This window comes from Nyctibius grandis, chromosome 24 (assembly GCF_013368605.1).
Source record: "Nyctibius grandis isolate bNycGra1 chromosome 24, bNycGra1.pri, whole genome shotgun sequence".
NCBI lineage: Eukaryota > Metazoa > Chordata > Aves > Nyctibiiformes > Nyctibiidae > Nyctibius > Nyctibius grandis.
In genome coordinates, this window is record NC_090681.1 from 3,230,401 (window position 1) to 3,250,049 (window position 19,649).

The 19,649-nt window shown below is 50.0% G+C and overlaps 3 protein-coding genes across 3 annotated transcripts; 2 read left to right on the forward strand and 1 right to left on the reverse strand.

Annotated features, from left to right (window-relative positions):
* The first annotated feature begins 7,513 nt into the window (after positions 1-7,513).
* Positions 7,514-10,046, forward strand: SYF2 (SYF2 pre-mRNA splicing factor). Its single transcript, XM_068417912.1, has 7 exons — positions 7,514-7,587; positions 7,672-7,779; positions 8,125-8,250; positions 8,491-8,608; positions 8,743-8,833; positions 9,446-9,544; positions 9,634-10,046. Exons 1-7 carry the CDS (start codon positions 7,531-7,533, stop codon positions 9,797-9,799), a joined length of 765 nt encoding a protein of 254 aa, XP_068274013.1. The 5' UTR covers positions 7,514-7,530; the 3' UTR covers positions 9,800-10,046.
* Positions 10,047-10,486: 440 nt separating this feature from the next.
* RSRP1 (arginine and serine rich protein 1) lies at positions 10,487-15,501 on the reverse strand. The gene is made up of 6 exons (XM_068417913.1): positions 15,387-15,501; positions 15,107-15,162; positions 13,311-13,940; positions 12,808-12,962; positions 11,510-11,593; positions 10,487-11,010 (listed from the first exon to the last, which is right to left on the reverse strand). Exons 1-6 carry the CDS (start codon positions 15,473-15,475, stop codon positions 10,825-10,827), a joined length of 1,200 nt encoding a protein of 399 aa, XP_068274014.1. The 5' UTR covers positions 15,476-15,501; the 3' UTR covers positions 10,487-10,824.
* Positions 15,502-15,768: 267 nt separating this feature from the next.
* Positions 15,769-18,937, forward strand: TMEM50A (transmembrane protein 50A). The gene is made up of 7 exons (XM_068418021.1): positions 15,769-15,874; positions 16,273-16,384; positions 16,807-16,919; positions 17,311-17,378; positions 17,580-17,672; positions 18,125-18,185; positions 18,468-18,937. The coding sequence occupies exons 2-7, from the start codon at positions 16,292-16,294 to the stop codon at positions 18,511-18,513; spliced, it is 474 nt and encodes a 157-aa protein (XP_068274122.1). The 5' UTR covers positions 15,769-15,874; positions 16,273-16,291; the 3' UTR covers positions 18,514-18,937.
* Positions 18,938-19,649: the final 712 nt, after the last annotated feature.

Here is a 19,649-nt window from a genome sequence, read left to right on the forward strand (position 1 = left end):
CCCCGTGGTCGGGAAACGGGATGGTCTGCGAAGGGGTGGCTTCCTCCCCCTCCGCCTTTGAACAGCGTGGGGGTTCCTGAAATCCAGGTGCCGAGACGGGAAACGACGCGTTTCCCAGAGCTGCTCTGCAAAGAGAGAGGCTGCGTGCGGGGCTCAGGGGCGGTGGGGCACGGGGTGGCCCGCGGGAAGCAGCTCGCACCCCGGCTCCTTCCCAGGGCTCGTAGGCAGACACGACGCGCAGCGATGCCCAGGCAGTGACGTGCCCCAACGCACCACGTCACCGACTGCTCCATGATCTGCGGGCGAGCAGCAAAGTGCATCCCACATCTCCCTGGAAAAGAGACATCGTGGCCCCGTCCTTCTTGTCTGAACTCCCCTCACTAAAGCCATCACACCCCAACCCTGATTGCTTCACACCCGAAACCCAGGCTGGGTTTCCAGCATCCCTCCCCGGTGCTGTGCAGCACCCTGGGGTGAGCTCCTGCATCCCCCACCATCCTCCCCTGCCTTTGCAACCCACTTTTTCCTCCCAGGTTTCACCTGCAGCCAGGCGCAGCGTTTCTCTTTGCAGCTGGAAGTTTTCCCCAGATCCGGCTCCCAGCACCACAGAGGGGAACCTGCCGGCCCTGCCCCTGTCTGAAATAGCCTTTACCAGTCTTTTTTTCTTCTTTGAAAGGTTTATTCTGGTGGGTAACGAGGGGAGAGACCGCTGGGATAGGGGAAAACCACGGAGCAACCCAAGCCAGGCGGTTAATGATGAGGGAGGATGCAGCGGCCACAGCCAGGAGACAAAAATACTGGGAAGAGCGACCAGAAGCATCTTTAAAAAGAAAACCTGTGGCTGGCAGGAGGAGTGGGCAGGATCGGGGGGGCAGGAGTCACCCTGACACCTCTGGGCTCCCCAGGGCACTGGGCAGAGGATGGGGGTGAGGGGGGCACAGCCCCTCCGCTGGCGTGGGTGCCCTGTGGACCCCCAGCACCTCTGGGTTTGCACCCAGGGGCGGTGTACTGGGAGCACTGGGAGCCCTGGGGGGAGCTGGCCCCTGTCCCCCCAGAACTGAACTGCAGTTTGGGGGTGAGGTACCTGCTGCTTACCAGCACCGGCTGCCCTTTGATATTTAGCAACGGCTGAAGTGGGGCTCGCTGCGGCGTTACAAGAGAGCGATGATCAGACTGGGAAAGCTCCATCTCTGCAGAGGTAAAAATGCACCGGTGAGGGGGCAGCAAGGCAGGGGTGAGGTGCCCAAAACGTTCAGTGGGGCCCACATGGGACAGGGACACATCCCCAGGACCCACAGTGGCTTTGCCCTCGCCCAGCGCTTCCCCAGCCCTGCTCAGCCCCAGCCCTCCTGCGCTCGCCACGAGGTCGGCGCTCGCTCGTGGTGCCCGGCGAGCCCACGGGAGCTTCCCCGCACAGCACCAAGTGCTGGAAAACAGCACAGACTGACTGATATTCCCCAAAATCCGGCTTTATCTTTGTGATTTGTGTTCGCGTTTGGCCGATGCAATATCGAACAGATGCCTGGAGGGACTCGGGTACTTAAAAACTACACACAGGAGGTAAACAGGGAGATTTATTATTTTACTTTTGTGGTTTTGAGATAGTTTATGACACCAGGCTAATAACTCACAAACCAAAATCTTCATTGATCAGGGGAAATGTTACGTTATCCTCCCTCCGCGCCCAGAGAGGCTGTTCCCCCACAGCCACCCTCTGCCCGGCTGCCTGCTGGGGACGGGGCCATCCCGGCACATCCCTGGGGTGCGCCCGGCAGGACAGCCGTGTCCCAGGCCCCGTGTCCCACAGCGGGGAGGGAAGCAAATCCCCAGTGTCCAGGGCAGCCTCTCGGGACCCCCATGCTGCTGTGGACTCCATATTACTGATGCTGGTACCAACAGCAGGAGAGTCCCCCCCACGCTGCCCAGCTCGCAGCATCCTTCCCTCTGGCCTCCTTCTCCCTCCTAATCACAACAGCAGGACCACAGCTCCCATCCTTCCCTGTTATTGACAGCTAATTAATTGCCACTTGTCACATTCCCCCAGGGAAATGTCCGCCCCCAGCAATCAATCCTTGCTGCTGCTGAGTTTTGGGAGCCCCGAAGGCATCCCCATCCCGCAGGGGCCGGCAGGACCCATCGCTGCAGAGAACCAGCCCGGCATTTCCCTAAGAGTGCGGTCCTGTGGCACAGCGTGCTGCCGGGGAGGGCTGCCGGGGTGGCCGGGGCAGTGGGCGATGCTCGAGGGCAGCACATCGGCCGGGCCGTTTCCCAGCCAGAGCCCAGCGAGGGGAGAAACGCAGAGGTGAGCGCCCAGAGCCGCTCTCCTGCTGTCTCACCCCGGCATATTTCTGTGATATATACTGTAAATCTGCTTCATTTGGAATTCACGGTTAATGACTGAGGTGCTCTCATCCAGGAAACTCCGCGAGGTTCCGGCTTTTAAGGGAAAAGATGTAACCAGGCAGGAGTTGACAAGCGCTGCGCAGAGCTGCCCCGCTCCCCGGGCACTTAAGAAGGCTCCAAAAGAAACATCAACATCCCCCAGGAAGGCTGTGATTTATCAGCCCTTAGGGCTGCGAATCCCAAACCATCCCACCCCACGTCCCCCAGCCCATCATCCCAATCTGAGCTACGATCCCGGCCTGACTGGGTGTAACACGGACGGGGAAGGCTCGGGCAAAGCTCGCCCACAGCCTGTCACCAGGGACACCCAGCGGGACCCTCCGGGGGGAAAGGGGGTGACTTTTCCATTCTGCCCACCCGCTCGCTGCTAGCATTAAAGGCAACCCGTTGCCATCATTTGAACTATATGATCAGGAGCCTAATTCAATACCGCCAGGCTCATTGTTGGAGGGCTGAGCATTTAGCTGAAACCCTAAGCCGGCCCTGCAGTAATTTGGCTGGGGAGGAATTGATTTTGACCATCAGCACTTTCTCATTTTCAATAGAGTACGAACGTAACCAGGTTAATTTCTGTTAAGCACATTACCCAGGTACTTTTTGCTCTCCAGCCCAATGATTATGTGTCTGATCTGAAAGATTATAATTGCAACCCAACAGGACACAAACAACGGGCTGTGATGGAAAGGAACCGGACTGGAAGAAAACCAGCTTCTCTTCTCCCTAAAAACCAAACAATCTTCACGTTTCCTCTCTCTCCAAATTTCTTCACGGTTAATGACTACACGCAATAAAGCAGTATATTAGATCTGTTCCAATAAGTAAATATGCTCTAATTAGTCTTAACCTCTAGTAGACTCGTATATTGCCCATCTTGCTGGATTAATGTGGTTATCGCAAGTTTGATTTGCTCCTATGCAAGTTTTAGGTCTGGTTTTCCTCTTCTTTACCCAAAGCAGTGCTTCTGCCCGCAAAGGGTTTCCCAGCACGCTCTCTCCCTGCCAGTCCCAGCCCCCGCAGCCATCCCTGGCGTTGCCTCTTTTCCTGCCCCAAATTTTCATCTCTGACAAAGGAGATCTGGCCATGGGTCTGAGATTCCCAGCTGCTGGCATGCTGCCGGGATGGCACTGCAGCGAGCCGGCCCAGCGGGAGCACGGTGAACAGCCCCTGGATGTGCCACCCACGCTCACTCCTGTGGGTCCCCCCAAAATCAGAGGTGGGGAAGGGTCCCCGCGCCGCTGCCTGGCTGAGGACCTCCATCCCCCCGCCACCACCGCCCATCCCAAGGGCTGGGACCGGGATGAGCGCCGGCTCGCCTTGCCTCCAGCCCTGCCTGTACATTATTTCTCCTGATCGTCAGAACGTTCTTCCGCTTCTAAAGCACCTTTCATCACGAAGCAGGATGGAGCGCGGCAGCTGTTGAACAGCACGGAGCTGCGCCGCACAGGCAGGGCCGGGCAGGAAGTGGAAGCGGCTCCCGCAGCTGCTGGGACGGCGCAGGGGAGCTGTACTCACGCCACCGCATGCCGGGGCCTTATCGCATCCCCCGGCACGCTCACGGCTCCCTTCTGACACGCGAGAAGCGCATGTGGCAGGTTGGATGTGACAGCACCGATGTGACACGCGGCGGCTGGGGAAGGGCGAGCTCCCCTGCGGGACCGAGGGGAGATGAGCCGACCTTGGCCGCGGCAGAGCATCGCGCCTTGCTGGGTCCCCAGCAGCACCCACACCCAGCACAAGGACTGCGGGGCTGTGGGTCTGACCCACGGCAGCGCACGGTGGAGTTGTGGCATCGCAGGTGTGGGTTGTGGCATTGCACACCCAAACCATGGCATTGCACACCCAAACCACGGCACTGCACACCCAAATGACAGCACCGCACACCCAAATGACAGCACTGCACACCCAAACCACGGCATTGCACACCCAAACCATGGCATTGCACACCCACACTTTGGTGTCGCGCGGGGGCTTGGCTCGCGTCCTGGGCAGCGCGCCGTGGCCTCTGTCACGCTGGAGCCACAATTATTTTTCTGAGAAACGACACAAGCCCCTCCCTTCCCTGCTCCCCCGATCCGAGCAGCCCGAGGAGCTTTGCACTGCGAGGACGCCCGGTTCCCTTCGTGGGGACACTCGGCCGTGCACCCTGCGGACCCCTGATAAAAGTGTGACGTTTGCCACGGTGGACGGGAGATAACCGATGCTGTTCCCCCACCACCCCTCGACCAGGATCTTCCCCTTTGAAAAGGACAAATATAACCGAGATGAGTCAGTTCCTCCAAGCTCCCAGCCCCTGTACAATATGTAACTGGAATTTTTCATTTCGGCACTGCAGGGGAGGCATAACTGGAGAAGACAATGGAGTCAGCTACGACCCAAAAAAACAGTGCCAATTCTGTGTGCATGAGAAATAAAAACATTTTTTAATCTAAAAATAAATTAACTGTAAGAGACAGCAAGAGCAGATCTGCCTGTACTCACTGTCAGCCCGCGCAGGACCAGTCCCTGTGCCTTGGAGCAAGGCAGGTTTGGGTGGATTCCCTGCTCGTTCAGGCCGGGTTGGGATCCACAGCTGCACCGCCGAGCCGGGGAGGCACTCGGCACCTGCACCAGGAACCCAGCTCCCTGAGCTGGCATCGGACCCAGCAGCAAATCCACAGAAGCCAGGGAAACCTCTTGGGTTTATTTTCTAACTGCATTAGGGCAGCGAGCAGGGAACAGAGGCTCCGCTGCGCCCAGGGCTGATGGCCCCGCTCTGCGGCCGAGCTGTGGCCACCCCCATGTCACCAAGCAGAGCAGATCCCTGGGGCAGCCTCTGCCCAGAGCCCACCCTCCTCCCCTGCCCCTCGCCCCTCTGCTTGCTCCTAACTCATGTTTGAAGGAGACACAGAGTGACCCAGTGCTCAGGTGTCACAGGACATTGTCTGGATGCGCCAGAAAATAAAAGGCCAGTCAAGGGACCGCGGGTGGGAGATGCGGTGTGGCGCAGCTGATGCAGTGCTTCATGCATCCGAGAGCCAGGCCAGCATCCCTCCCTGCTCCCAAAACTGCTGCGATCCCAAGTGCAGCACCCAGTTCCCACACATGAGGGACCTGGAGACAGCCCCTGAAGCAGAGCACGTCTTAGGGCATGCGAGCAGGGCTTGATCCTGCTGCTCCTCTTTACCAGCACCAAGCCTTGCCGGGACATGGCCAGGGTTGCTGCTGCAGTGGCAGCAAGATGTTTCTCAGCTTTTCTTTGCTCCTGGCATGCACTGGTCACCTTCACTAAAAATTATTTCCACGGGGCCACCTACAAATGCAGTGGGACACCCCTCGCTGCAAAGGGCTCAGAGCCAGTGAGGACAGGACCTGAGGGACAACCTCAGGGCAGAGGGGCTGGGAGCCCCAGATGGAGCAGAGAGACGTCAGTAAAGCTGTGGCCCAAGCACATAACTCAGATTTTGACAGCACACTGCCCAATTTACTGTGTGACATCAACCACTGCTGGCTTCTTTCAGAAATCTCCCCTCTTCCAGCACCAGTGGTCTCTGTCCCCAGTGTGGTGGCAGCTCGCTCTGGCTGCATGGAAATCTGACAACTCCCAGCCAAGCCACGAGGATATGGAGAAGGCAGGTGAAGGAGGACACCCAAAAACCAAACCACACCAGGACAATCCTCCCCTTTTTCTTAAGATATTGTCAACAGGGCTAAATAAAAACCTTCTGCCTCCCATTTTTTGCCCCAGTCTGCTCAGTTTTACAGCACTGGCTTTGCTAGGTTGGGTTTCTTTTTTTTTTTTCCCTCTGACTTGACTCCTTGCTGGGTAACACTGTATTTGATATTTTTAATCACTCAGCATGCATCAGAGTTTGGCAGCGGAAGAAAGTGAAGTTAAAAGAGAACAGAGGGAGTTCGCATTTGCCAGGGCTGCCTGCCACCACCACAACCCTCATCGCTTGTGCTGCGTTTCCCTCTGCTGGGAAGTCACGAGCTGCAGATGACAAGGTCAATTTAAAAAACATATTGTCAGCTGGCAGTTATTAACCTTACGGGGTTTGGATCGTTCCTTCAAAGAAAAACGAAACTCCTGAACCCTTCTACCTTTACTGTACGAATATAAAGACATTACACACATACACAGAGATGCATTTGTGTGTGCATATCAGTATTACTGATGAACCCTTATAATAAATCTACCTTTGGCTTTGTGAGGCTGGAGGATCCTGGCCACTGCAGCAATGTTATGCAAAATTTTTAATTTCTTTGCTCAGAAATTGCAGCAAAACTTTTCATTTTCTGTGAGAGCTGCAACTTTCTCCCTGTTGTGGGTAACCTGAGTGATTCCCAGAGGGACCGAGTGGACAGACAGCCCAGATGGATGATGCTGTTTGGTTTCTCATCCTACGCCAGGCTCTGCCCTGGCTCTCGCCGGTGCTTCCAGGTGAGTGCAGGCACTGCAGAGATCACCTGGTCCACGTGCTGCTTCCTTACTCTGACTATAAAGTTTGCATCACCCCATTGATTTCTCGGAAGGACTAAAAAAAGGTTGATAACAGTGTTTACTAAAGCATGGAGTCCCTCCAAGCCCGCAGTACGTTGCCTGCCGGGACATCAGTGGCGTGGACACAGGGGTAATTTAGAGGCCGCCTTCCCGACGGCTCCGAGGTGCAGCGACAAGGCTTTAAATCCAAAGATAAAACGGAGAGTCGCCGCTTCTCATCTGCTTCTCCTCAGCACACAGAAATTACACCCGTAAAGCCCAAACCACACGTGCAAAATGCACAGTCCAGGGGAACTGGAGAGCGACAGCGACCGGGGAGGCCGTGGCCACCTCACAAAGGCCCCGCGTCACCATCAGGCAGTGAAAGGGGAGATGGCAACCGGAGGCCGCCATCACGGCAAGCCCAGCCACCAGATGCTGGCGGGGAGCAGAGCCCCAACCCTCTCCAGCTCCAGGGAGGGGAAAAAATCCCCGCAGGCGTCGAGGCGAGGAGCGCGGAGGGGTTTGGTGGCGGCGGCGGAGGCCGCGGCCGCCTCAGGGGCTGAGGGGACGGCAGCACCTCCCTGCCGCTGGGGGGCGCCCGAGCGCCGCGGGGCTCTCCGACGGGACGGGCGCGCGGCCGGAAGCGGAAGTGTTTGTCGCGCGCGATGGCGGCGGCGGTGTCGGCGCTGAGCGGTCTGGGGGATCCCGAGCTCGATGGCGGGGTGAGGCGGCGGCGGCGGCGGGGGGAAAAGGGGGGGTTTCCCGACCCCTTCCCCGTGCCGGTGGCTGAGTGTGGGTCGTTTCAGGACTCCTCGGGCTCGGAGGACGAGGCGCGGCCTGGCACGGCGCCGGCGGCGGCAGCGCAGAAGCGGGAGGAGCGGCTGCGCAAGTTCCGCGAGCTCCACATGAAGCTGGTACGCGGCGGCGGCCCGAGCGCGACCGGGACCGGGGCCGGTCCCTGCCAGCGCTGCCGCTGACGCGCGGGGAAGCGAAGCGGAAGGGGCGGCGGGGTGGCCCGGCCCGGCTCGGGCGCAGGCCGCCCGCGGCCCGGTGGCCCCGGGGAGGTTGTGCCACCGATTCCCCGTCCCTAACCCCCGCCCGGCACACGCGGGTGATGGTTTCTTTAGCCCTTCGCCAAACGCGGCATTTTACGCGGCGCGGCCCCCTCCCGGGACGGGCTCCTGTCACCCTCGGGGGCCCCGGTTTTGTTGTTACGGTGACCGAGCGTTGCCAGGCGTGACAAAGCGCTTTGTTCCTAGAACGAGGCTCGCAAGCTGAATCACCAAGAAGTGGTGGAAGAAGATAAAAGACTTAAATTGCCCGCAAATTGGGAAGCCAAGAAAGCTCGGCTGGAGTGGAAGCTGAAGGAGGAGGAAAAAAAGAAGGTAAACACACAGTTACAGCTTCCCGTGACCCTGCTGGGATGCTGATCCCCCTTCGTGGTGGCTAGATGGTCCTGGGAGCTTATACAGCCGTTACCCCCCCAAAATCCATCTCCTAATTAGACTTCTAAATTATTGTCCTGCACTAGAGGTTGACCAGACTGATCTAGGTAGTTATAACTAGGTTTGGTGCTTGGCCACTATCTTCTTGTGAAAGCAGAAGTGTTCTTTGTGCTGTGTTAGGAGTGTGCAGCAAGAGGTGAAGACTACGAGCAAGTTAAACTGCTGGAGATCAGTGCTGAGGATGCTGACAGATGGGAGAGGAAAAAGAAGAGGAAAAATCCCGATCTAGGATTTTCAGGTAATGGCTTAACTATGTAATTGTCTGTAATGAACACCTCTGTTAGTGTGTCAGCTGCTAACCGAGTCATGAAATAAGAGCCTTCACCTGAAATAAGAGCCTTCACCCTAACTCTGGTTCATTTTCTTGCCCAGATTACGCAGCTGCTCAGCTGCGCCAGTACCAGAGGTTAACCCGGCAGATCAAACCCGACCTGGAGCAGTACCAGCAGCTCAAAGAGCAATAGTAAGTTTGATTTCAGTCATCTGATACTGTCTGTGGTATTTCTACGTTATTAGCAAACACTAAAGGCTTTAGCTAATCCTTTCAGCTCATGCATGCTCTCACATCACTGTGAGATTAGTTTTTTAACAGTCTTACAACCTGTGGCCTCCCTGATAATCTGCTCTGCAATCTCTGCTGGGGCAGTAGTCTAATTGATGAGGTTTATTTCTTCAAACTGGCATTACTGAGTTTGCAGAAGTATTTTGCCAATTAGATTTTATTTAAATGCCTGAGTAGATTACTTGTGTTTCTCAGACTAGGCTTTGGGTTTTCTGAAGGAGCCTGGCGTGGTTTCAGAGGAGAGTGACCAACAAATGAGAACTTGCCAAGTTGCATTCAGAGAGATTTAGAATGTCAGTGGGTTTTGGTACCTTTCACAGGCATGTGCTAGTGTGTCTCAAAATAATTCCAAGTGCTTGTTTTCAGTATGAGCCTGTTCTCACCTGAATGTTGACTCCCACAGTTCAATACAAGGGCCTTGAAGTGCTAAATTAGGACCCAAACAGCAGCAGTGAAATCTCACAGTGATCAGTATGGTTGTGTAACTGCTGCCCCTCTGTTACTCATATCCAGCGGTGAAGCGCTTTATCCCACGGCTGACAGTCTCCTCCATGGGACTCACGTGCCATCTAAGGAAGGGGTTGATAGAATGGTCGCAGATCTCGAAAAGCAGTAAGTAAATACCAAGATAAAGCAGTGTGGTGTAATCACACCCACAGGATTCACCCCCAGGTCTTCCAACGCTGCCCTTTGTCTTACAGAATTGAAAAGCGTGAGAAATACAGTCGCCGGCGTCCTTACAACGACGACGCAGACATCGACTACATCAACGAGCGGAACGCCAAGTTCAACAAGAAGGCAGAGAGGTTCTACGGGAAGTACACGGCCGAGATCAAACAGAACTTGGAGAGAGGAACTGCCGTCTGAACAGTCCTCTCCAGCAAAGCACAGACCACAGCCCTACTGTCTATTAAAGTTTTTGGTATAGATTTAGCAGGCCATTTGAAGTTCTATCAAAAAATACTTTGTAGACATCATTAAATATAAAATCAATAGTATATTTAGTGTAATAGTAATTTGCAGAACAACTTAAGCTGTATATAGCTTTTACTTGCAGAAGCAAGCAGCTTGTGCTATTTCATGTTATAAATAAACACAAACTCCTGTGACTTCATTTAGAATAAAACTTGTCTTCACTCTTCAGTAGCTGCAGACTGGTCAAGTCCCTGAAAATACCCATTTAGCAAGATGAGAGAATGCTTAAGGAATGTGTGACCTTTCTGTGAAAAAGCAGCTACCCCCCGCTGTCTGTCATGTGCTGGGGCTGGGAGTTCTTCCACAGGCAGCACCTGCACAGCACAGGTGTCCCCCTGCCCAGCCTCCTCACCCAGGAACAGGCACTAGCTCAAGCATTAAATTTTGTTGCCACAAAATACATAACTCCTTCGTACATTTGCCAGCCTCAGCGTGGTAATTAGTTTTTTAAAGCAGCTTCCAGATTGGAGGAGTCAAAATCAGTTTATTTGACTAACAATTTATTTTTACAAGAAGTGTAAAGTGAAAGCTAAACCTGGGAATAACCACTCATAGGTCTAATAACCAACAAACTGAAAAGCCAGTGCAAAACTAAAGTTTATTTACTTGAAGGAAACAGTTACACAATGTAAAGTGTTCAAAATAACAGCCACTGAACTATTGTTTAGAAAAGAGTTACCCACCTGTAAGTTCTAGTCCATTAAAGCAATACAAAATATTTACAAATATACACAAGATTCCCACCTGTGGCTTCTGGATCACTGTGCTCTACATCTGAAAGAGAACCCTAAGATTCCAAAATTAAGATCTCAAAATAAATACTCAGTATTAACAAGTCTTCAACCTGATGAGAAAATTGCAGATCTCCCTACTGAAGTATGCATAATGCTGCAGTCAGAGACTGCGAGAAGAACACATTAGCGTGCCCGGAACAGGGCACTTCTGGGTGAGAAGTTTAAAAATGTTTTCTTCTCCTCCTTCTTGACAGGAACCCATTGCCCATAGGGACTTCCCTTTCTGTCCTCTTCTCTTCCTGGAGAAGTTGCTGGTTCTTTAACAACAGGGCTCACTGGCTTCTGTAGTACTGGTTTTGCCATTGTGTTCTGGAAAAAGAGATTCCCTTTAAAAAGGCTACAAGAAGGAAGATACTAAGACCTGCCAACTTCAAGGGGTTTATCTGTGCTGGTAAGACACATTTTCTTTCCAGCTCACAGGAGACTTGATGCCTACCAAATATCAACTATGTACACTTAACTGACACAGGACTTAGGGAAGTTGCTTTTTCCTTCGTTCTGCATTACTAATGTATATCCAAACATGTAACTTGAAGTAAGTTCTGGTGTAAACCAGTTCTGGCATACACTTTTGGGTCTGCAGTACAGTACGGGTGTTCAGCATTATTGCTGAAAGGTAAATATCTCTTTTAAACACACTGCAGTACTCTGCTGCTAAAGTACTGATCTAGCTCCTCCAGGAAAGTCCTTATCAAACCATTAAATTCGTTACCATTATTAAGATCTTTAATTTGGCAATCAATGCCGGGAAAAGCCTAACCCAGGAGGGATGAATTACTGGAATTCCATCTTGGGAAATCACACTTACATTAGGACTGAAAGAAATGCTTCTCTGTATGGTTGCTCTCTCCATTCCACTCTTGGTCATGTCTTCTGCTAGTCTTCTGGGTTGCTAGAGAAGAGCACACACAGCTTCAGTGGGAGGATACATTACTCCGTGCACATCAAGGCAGTTACTAGAGAATATGAACTTTCTGGTAGAGTTTCTTCAGGTATTTACATCAAAAGTAGCTGTAAGCTACTAAATATGCAAACAGATCAATGCTGAACTCGATCAGAAAAGCATTCTATACTGTTATCAATGTCATTGTGCCAATTCACATGTGACCTGATATCCATGCCCCAGTTACAGTTTTAAAAAGGATTCAAACAATTCAAAGCATGGACTGCCATACAACAAAGTGTAGTGGTAGAGTAAATTGCGTTAAGTTCTGCATGTCCATCCTGCAGAGCTTTGGATAATGACAATAAACTTATCTGCAAGTGATGCAGGCCTCTTCTTCTGTACTCTCTCAACATCTGGAATATATTGCATATATTATGAAAGGGATGCCTGGACCATTTGTCTAAAACCCTTAGTAAATTTACTTCATTTGAAACAGCAGCATCTGATTGATCTAACAGTTATTGCAGTTTCGTATTTACCACAGATCAGGCTCACATACCACAACAACAGAGCCAAACTACAATTCAAGTTCAGTTTAAGCTGCTCAAGTTTCTCCCTCCCTTAAATTCACAGCAGCTATAGCCCACAAGTCCCTTAATTACCAACAGATTTTCTTCATCATGTCTGGAACCATAGTCATGATTTCTATAAGACAGAAATAAAGTATGTAAAATGCATTGGGTGCTTGGGTATGTAATTTCTGGGAAACAGGTTTGTTGCATATGAAAAGCTTTTAACAGTTAAAAAGGGTAGAAAGATTTAACCTTTAAAAAAAAAAAACCCACACTATTCACTAGGTTTGGTAAGGAGACTCCTTGGTTTAGGTCAGAAACACATGAACTAGTCTAAGTAATGGGCAAGAACAACTCAAAAGGACAAGCTACATTCACCTCTTCTTCCCAGCCTAGTGCTGCTGGAAAGCCTGCATGTGCTCAGTGGGTCCATCACCTCCTAAGAGTCCACAGTACTTCCAGGTTAATGCAAAGTCTACAGTGGTTTCTAGAGTAGTTTTTAGAATTCTGGTAAATCTTAAGTTTTTGTTCAAGGGTTTGAATTCATCATCACAAACCCCACGATTAAAAACTGTAACACATCCATGTAGACAACAAGTTTTAAGAAGTGTTTACCTTTTCATCGAGAATATTCCAGTTCATACCTACCTCAGCTGACTCTCCAGGATCTTCATGCTCTTGTTTTTCATTTTTTATCTCTTTGGATGGAGTAAGGATTTTCAAGCTTGCTGGCAGGACTATGTTATCTGTTCCCAGAGCTTTTGCAGCATTAGCTTTCGCAATTTCCAGGAGCTCCCTCTTTTCTACAAGAGTTAAAAAAAAATATTGTCATTCTCTGATGTTTACATCAACATGTAGCTAGTCATGCAAGCCTAAAACCTGCACATTTACTACCACACCACCTATGTAAGCATCAGCTGTGATAAATTTTCCTCAGAACTTGGGAGATTTAGCTTCAGTTGAAGTGCAAAGAATATGCTCTGAACTAGTTAATTTTTTAATACATTTTATAACCATGCAAAGATTTTCTTCCACATTGCCATTATCAGTTATGCTCTATAATACAAGTAAACAGATGAGAATTTGAGTGGTTAAAATAAAAATAAATTGTATGTTTTGAGGTTCTCACACAATGAAAGTCTCAAAAGTACCTTTTTCACTCAAATGGAGAGGTGACCTACTACGAGATCTTGTTCGTGACCTGCTTCTCCAGCTCCTGTAAGCCTCGGGGTATACTGTTCGCCCAAATCCATAATATCTTCGGCCTCTTGAACGTGATCTGCTCCTCGAATAGGATCTTCTATAGTACGATCTTCCACGAGACCACGACCTACTGCGTGATCTGTACCTCGGAGGAGAGCGGTGGTATCTCCTGTAGTGTCTGGCACGGTATCTTCCTCGGTACCTTGCGTACCCACGTGATCTGGAATGGCTTCTGGAATATGAACGAGAGTATCTTCTGTCCTTTTGGGAACCGTTTCTTCTAGCCCATGACCTTGATCTCGATCTGGACCGGCTCCAGCTCCTGGAGGAAGCTGTGGAGGAACTACTTGAACTGGACCGTGAACTGCAAGAGGATCTGCTAGATGACCTTGTTGATGACCTATCACAACTTCTCTTGGATCTCAAAGACGACTCTCTTTTCTTTGGTGAGCTGAGGGTTAAGTCATCCATGAAGCCTGTCATATCATCAGTTTTCCTAACCACCGTTTTCTTCATGCAGGTACTTTCAGAAGCTGGTTCTGTTTTTACTGTTGTTCTGCAATACCCGGTCTCTGTTCCTGTTGTGGGTGGGGAGGGGGAAGCTAATCATTTATACACATCAAGTCATTTATACAACAACAAACATTATGACACACAGGCAAAAAGTTCAAGGATAATTAAACACACCAACAATGCTCATCCAGTTTATCAGCATGTTTTGCACATGACAATTTGAAGTTTCATCATTTCCTCTCCTGTAGTCAGTCTTCCTCATGAAATAAAGGCTTCAGTTTAAACCACGAGTAGTTCTGTGTGGCATTTTGAAGAGAGGTTTGTGTAAGTTTTAAGTTCAATACCCTTTGTTTGGTAGGTAAGCACACATCTTTTGTGAAAAGGAAATGAATTAATACTTTTTTTTCCTCCAAACCGATTTTTCAAGGTATTTTATATGCTTTCCAGATCAGTACAAATTCAATACATAACTTCTGTAGTTCTATGGAGATTAAATTTTCCTCCAACAAGGGAAAAAAAACGTTCCTTCACAGCAGAACGCAGCCACTTCAAGATCTTGACCGTGTCACATTAAAAAGCTCTCTGCACAAAACTCCACACATCCCAGCAGTGTATGTAACAAGCTGCTATTAGACATCCCACATAACTAATGAAAAATACAGCTAATGATTCACTGGATATGACTTGTAAAGGGCGTAACACTTGTTAAGGTGATATATTAATAATTAAAATGGCTGTCCCTCTTTAGTGGCAGCCATTTTACATCTACAAAGGTTACTGTATTGTAGGGTGTAACTATCTTATCACGAGCACTTAAACCCTGCTACATCACCACTTTACAGTTTAAGGAAGCTTGCTCTATCACAGAATTTCTATTCAGTGCTCACTGTAAACCAAAGTTACTAAATAAATATTAAAACCTTACTCAAATCAGTCAAGGGTACCAAGTTCTACACGAGTTTGTAAGAAACATTCCCCTTGCTACTAGTAAAGCTAAAGTTCCCTACTTCACCTCTACACAAGGGTCAAGGTCACGAGCACCATACATGTCCCGGCTAAGACGAGAGAACGGATTAAGCCTGATCTCAACCCCCCCCCCCACCTCCCACCGCTAAGCTGCCCCGACCCAGCCGCTCCCAGCAGCGCACACACCGCACGGGCTCCCCCACCACCGCCCTTCACCCGGCGAACCGCGCACCCGGTCCCCCCCGCCCTCAATTCGGGCACTCACCGCTGGGAGCCGCCGGACACCCCCGGTGCTGGTTCCCGTGAGACTCCAGGGCGCTTCTGTAATAAAAAGAAACGTGAATCACACCTGTCTCCCCCGCCCCCCCCACCGCCACCAGCCCGCAACTGCGACCCTCCAACGCGCTCAGCGGAAGCCGAATAACAGCCTCTGACCGCCCCAAGAACCGCCTTTCGCGAGCGGACCCCGGCCACCCCCCCGCCCTCCGCCAGCGGTTCCGAGGAGCTGCCGCCGCGGTGCCCCGCCAAGGCCCCCCCCAACTCACCGGCTCCAGCCAGCCGGGCTTCCCCCGCACGGATCCTGCTCCAGGGGCGACGCCTGAGGAGACAGCCCCGCTTCGTGAGTCACCCCCATAGCGACCGGCCAGGCTCCTTCCACCCAGGGAACAAACCAGGACGCAGCCCTCACAGCAGCCGCCGCCCGCTCCCGCCACCGAGCAGCGACTGAGGCAGCCGAGAACCTTCCAGAACTTCCCCCCACCCCTTACGTAACGGGGAACCAGGGCGCATGCGCAGAGGCCGGGCGCCGTCCCCGCGCATGCGCACTGGCAGCCATCGCCCCCCGCCCCAAGCACTGCCGCCCATGCGCAGAAGGATCTGTGTGGGGCCCGCACGCACGCAGTGCGCCTGCGCGCCACCGCCCCCCCCGGCCGCTGCCGGAGTGCATCAGCTGAGCGCTGCGCATGCGCAGTGCGCGGGCTCGGCGGCCGGCTGGCGGGGTCGGGGCTGCTGCGCGATCGTTCCCCGCCCTCGGGTAAGCGGGGACGCGGCGTGAGGTGGCGGGTCGGGGGGTGAGCGCTCCCCGGGCACGGCGGGACGCTTGGCCGGTGGCTTGTCCCCCTCCCGGAGGGCCGCAGCCCCGCCGGATGTCGCCGGCCTCGGGCGCGGGAGGGCGGCGGGGCCCCCCCGAGGGCCGGGCGAGCTGACCGGCGCTGTGTCCCCTCAGCCCTGAGGCCGGTGTCCCGGGTGGGTGGTGGTGGCCAGGCTCTGTCAGCCGCCCTGCTCGGCCGCCCCTCGGGAAGGGGCCCTGGCTGTGGGATTTTCAGGTAGCGCGTAGGAGTTCTTGCCTCGCACGATGCGCATTGCTGCACGGCAGCCCTTGCTGTGCGAGGGGTTTCCTCTTGCAAAGAAATGTTCCTTTTTCTTCTCTAGTTCTTCAGAGCGCTGAAAAATGTCAGGTTTTCTTGAGAGCTTGAGGTGCTCGGAGTGTGTTGACTGGGGAGAGAAACGAAACACGATCGCCTCTGTTGCTGCGGGAGTGCTGGTATGTACAGCTTCTCTTATGCTGCTTTCGGGCTGTTTAGATGTCATCAGCTGTGGATCAGCTGAAAATTATCGACCTTTTGGAAGTTAAAGGAAGAAAAGAAAGAACAGGGATGCATTGTCCTTGCATGTAGCAGAAGAGTTAACGACAAAATCTGTTCTGGGTGCTTGCATCCACATGTTTTACATTCTGCAGCTTCTACCCCATAAAACCTATTGGAGGAGGTAAATCTCTGTCTTTGCATTTAACCTTGTTGCTAAATTGATAGCAAAACTAGCTGTGCTATCAGCTGACTCAGGGTTGGGAGACCGTAAGAATGACTTAATATATTAACTTTACTTTTTCTAGACTAATCTTATGTTATTCATGTTAAAAGGCTTGTGTCTGTATTTTAAACTCTTGTGCTCTTTCTTTTTTAATAGTTTTTTACAGGTTGGTGGATAATCATAGATGCAGCTGTAAAATACCCTAAAGTGGAAGACTTCAACCATTCATACCATGCTTGTGGGGTTATAGCCACTATTGCATTCCTAATGTAAGTGTAACTTCTTGATCAGAGCTACACACTCCTAGAACCTATTTTATGCATTTAACAAAAGAACTCATAGTCTTTAAATGGAGAGGTAATACGAATAACAAATCAAGTTACTGTCTGAGCATCTCTAGTATCTTTCTTATATTTGTTGATACTTATAGTAAGGAACCCTTTAAAAAAAATATGTAGTACAAGTCCAAGTCTTACTAGTCTTTGAAAAAATGTCTTTTAGGTTTTAGCTTTGTCCCTCTTTAAAAAACTACCAAAAAATGCAAGAAATAAAACATCACCCTTTTTACACAGGTTTCTGAGAAGTTTCTCCTATTGTTTTGTAAACTTACTTCTTGCTTTACCGATGTTTACACAGTTTTATCCTGTTTTGCTGGTACAGGATCAATGCGGTGTCTAATGGACAAGTGCGGGGTGACAGTTACAGTGAAGGCTGTCTAGGACAAACAGGTACAGTGGCGTAGGCTGTGGTGTTGTGATAGATCTGTGAAGCTCTTAAGTCTTGGAAGAGTTGTAAGAACTGTACGAGCGTGTGCGTTGTGTATCGGTGAGTAGCTCTGGTGTCTCACTGAAGGAGCTCTGAAACAAAAGCCTGCTGCAAGCCTCAAGTGTCTGTACTGGGACACAAACCATCCCTATGTCTTCTTCAAGGTGCTCGGATTTGGCTGTTCATTGGGTTTATGATGGCTTTTGGGTCTCTGATTGCTTCCATGTGGATCCTTTTTGGAGGCTACGTTGTTAAAGGTAAGATACAGCATGGAATGTGACCTGATCCATTTTTGTGAGTTTAAAGTATTTTAAATTGCTATTGAATTTTAAAACTTATTTTTAGATTGTTTCTAGGCAGGTCCAGTTTTAATCTTTTGGAATGAAAGGGGTTTATGAGCTGCATGGTGCTGTCTTAATTCCACATGAGAACAATCTGGCTTAGGCAGATTTGTTACGTAGTAGCAACAGCACTAAATGTTTGTTGTCACTTCACCCCTGTATCTAGTTGGGAATCCTACATCCTAACAGACCCCTCTAACTCTGCTCCTTACCACTGCTTCACAGTGCACAGACTCCAAATGTTCCTATTTAAAAGAAACTGGTTATCTGTGCTGAAATAGTGCAATTTAGTGTTTCTGAAATGTCAGAGATGGGATATTCTTGAAAATTACTTCTCAAAAATTTATGGAGATTCTTTCTTTTGTTAGAAAAAACAGTAGTATACCCAGGAATCGCTGTGTTTTTCCAGAATGCGTTCATCTTTTTTGGGTAAGACTATCTTATTTTGTTCATTTCTTATCTAATTTGTTTAAAATGTTTAAAACTGAAATTTGCTGTAATCTGTTTTTAATTAAACCCTGTTTTGTAACTAGACAGGGGTGAATAAACTGCTGGTAAAGGCAGTAGATCTCTGGGCTCTGTCTGCATAGGTTTTGTGGCAGGACCAGGAACAGGATTTACAAATCCTACAGCTTGCTCTGTGTAATCATCATGTATTTAAAATACTGTACTCCATTATGTACTTCTGTTCCTTTATTGTGTTTTAAACAGAGGACTGGTCTTCAAATTTGGTCGCACGGAAGATTTGTGGCAATGAACTCGCCTGTGGAAGTACATTGGCCATGCTGGTTTTTTAACTGCACACTCCCAAAATTTTGTAAAACCGTTTTGTAAACAGCGACTTTCAATTATGTCTACAGATAAACCAAGGAAAACTTAAATCCTAGCACTAAAAATTCTGGTTCTGTTCTGTTTAATTTTTTTTACTCTTGTATGTTGTTTTAAATGTTGTCATGTTTTTGGACAAATGTAAAATAGCTACAAGTAACAACGGCAGTCACTTTTATGATGTTTGCTACAAGTAAATAGTGTAGTGGAAGGTGGATGTATTTAACCAGCTGTTTCTATGATGTTCTTTACAATCCAAGACTTACTAAAAATGCTTTAAACCAACTTTTTAATGTATATTTATTAAATATTTCCTATATCTGGACAATATAACCATTTCTTCAATTTCAAAACTTACCGGTGTGTGGCTTTTATTGCATAACACAGAACTATGCTGCGTTGGGATATTTTTTCCCCCCTCCCTGAATATTTAATTTATCCTATGGTGATAATGAGTAACAACTTACTGTTGCTGTGGGTGACATTGTAGAGGCACAAGTACAAATTGTGTAGTGGCTCTAGATGGAAGTAGCTCATCCACAAAGCTTCCTGACAGCTATTTTCTAACCACTGTAAAACAAAGGAAGAGTACTCTTCAGATCAGAGTTCTGTCTGCAGGAAGAGGAGTACTCAGACCAGGGACAGTCACTACCAGGGAGAGTTTTGGCACCTAGACGAGTTGCTCAAGAAATCAATGACAAAAGACACGTGGGGAAAAGGGAGGGAATAAAATACTATTCCATCATCAGAGCAATCCTGCTAGAAAACAGCTGAAGCTGTTTGTGTTGCAGCAGTTTGGTTGGTTGCTGGAAAGTGAAGCAAGTGAAGCGCACGAGTTGAGCCTGGATTACTCTGTCACACAGGTAGTAGCGTGTTAATTGTGAGATGATGCAGATGTGGAAGGGTGTCACCGTCGGCTGGCAGAAGCTGGGGGCAGCTGATACGTTCAGCAGATTACAGGCTATTTGTGACCTGGAAATGAGAAACACTGGCCCTTCCTCTGCAAGTAATTTCTCATTACTTGAAACCTGTCTCACGCTTCCTTAACTGTAGTGATGTACTTTG

Excerpts from the sequence above, each read along its gene's own strand:
- SYF2 (XM_068417912.1), top strand. The coding sequence starts at position 7,531 with ATGGCGGCGGCGGTGTCGGCGCTGAGCGGTCTGGGGGATCCCGAGCTC. Across the intron at positions 8,251-8,490 it reads AGGAGGAGGAAAAAAAGAAG|GAGTGTGCAGCAAGAGGTGA; the intron begins GTAAACACACAG and ends GTGCTGTGTTAG. Across the intron at positions 9,545-9,633 it reads GTCGCAGATCTCGAAAAGCA|AATTGAAAAGCGTGAGAAAT; the intron begins GTAAGTAAATAC and ends TTTGTCTTACAG.
- RSRP1 (XM_068417913.1), bottom strand. The coding sequence starts at position 15,475 with ATGGGGGTGACTCACGAAGCGGGGCTGTCTCCTCAGGCGTCGCCCCTG. Across the intron at positions 13,941-15,106 it reads GTGTCCGGCGGCTCCCAGCG|GAACAGAGACCGGGTATTGC; the intron begins GTGAGTGCCCGA and ends CACCCACAACAG. Across the intron at positions 11,011-11,509 it reads GCATTTCTTTCAGTCCTAAT|AACACAATGGCAAAACCAGT; the intron begins GTAAGTGTGATT and ends CTCTTTTTCCAG.
- TMEM50A (XM_068418021.1), top strand. The coding sequence starts at position 16,292 with ATGTCAGGTTTTCTTGAGAGCTTGAGGTGCTCGGAGTGTGTTGACTGG. Across the intron at positions 16,385-16,806 it reads CTGTTGCTGCGGGAGTGCTG|TTTTTTACAGGTTGGTGGAT; the intron begins GTATGTACAGCT and ends CTTTTTTAATAG. Across the intron at positions 18,186-18,467 it reads AATGCGTTCATCTTTTTTGG|AGGACTGGTCTTCAAATTTG; the intron begins GTAAGACTATCT and ends TGTTTTAAACAG.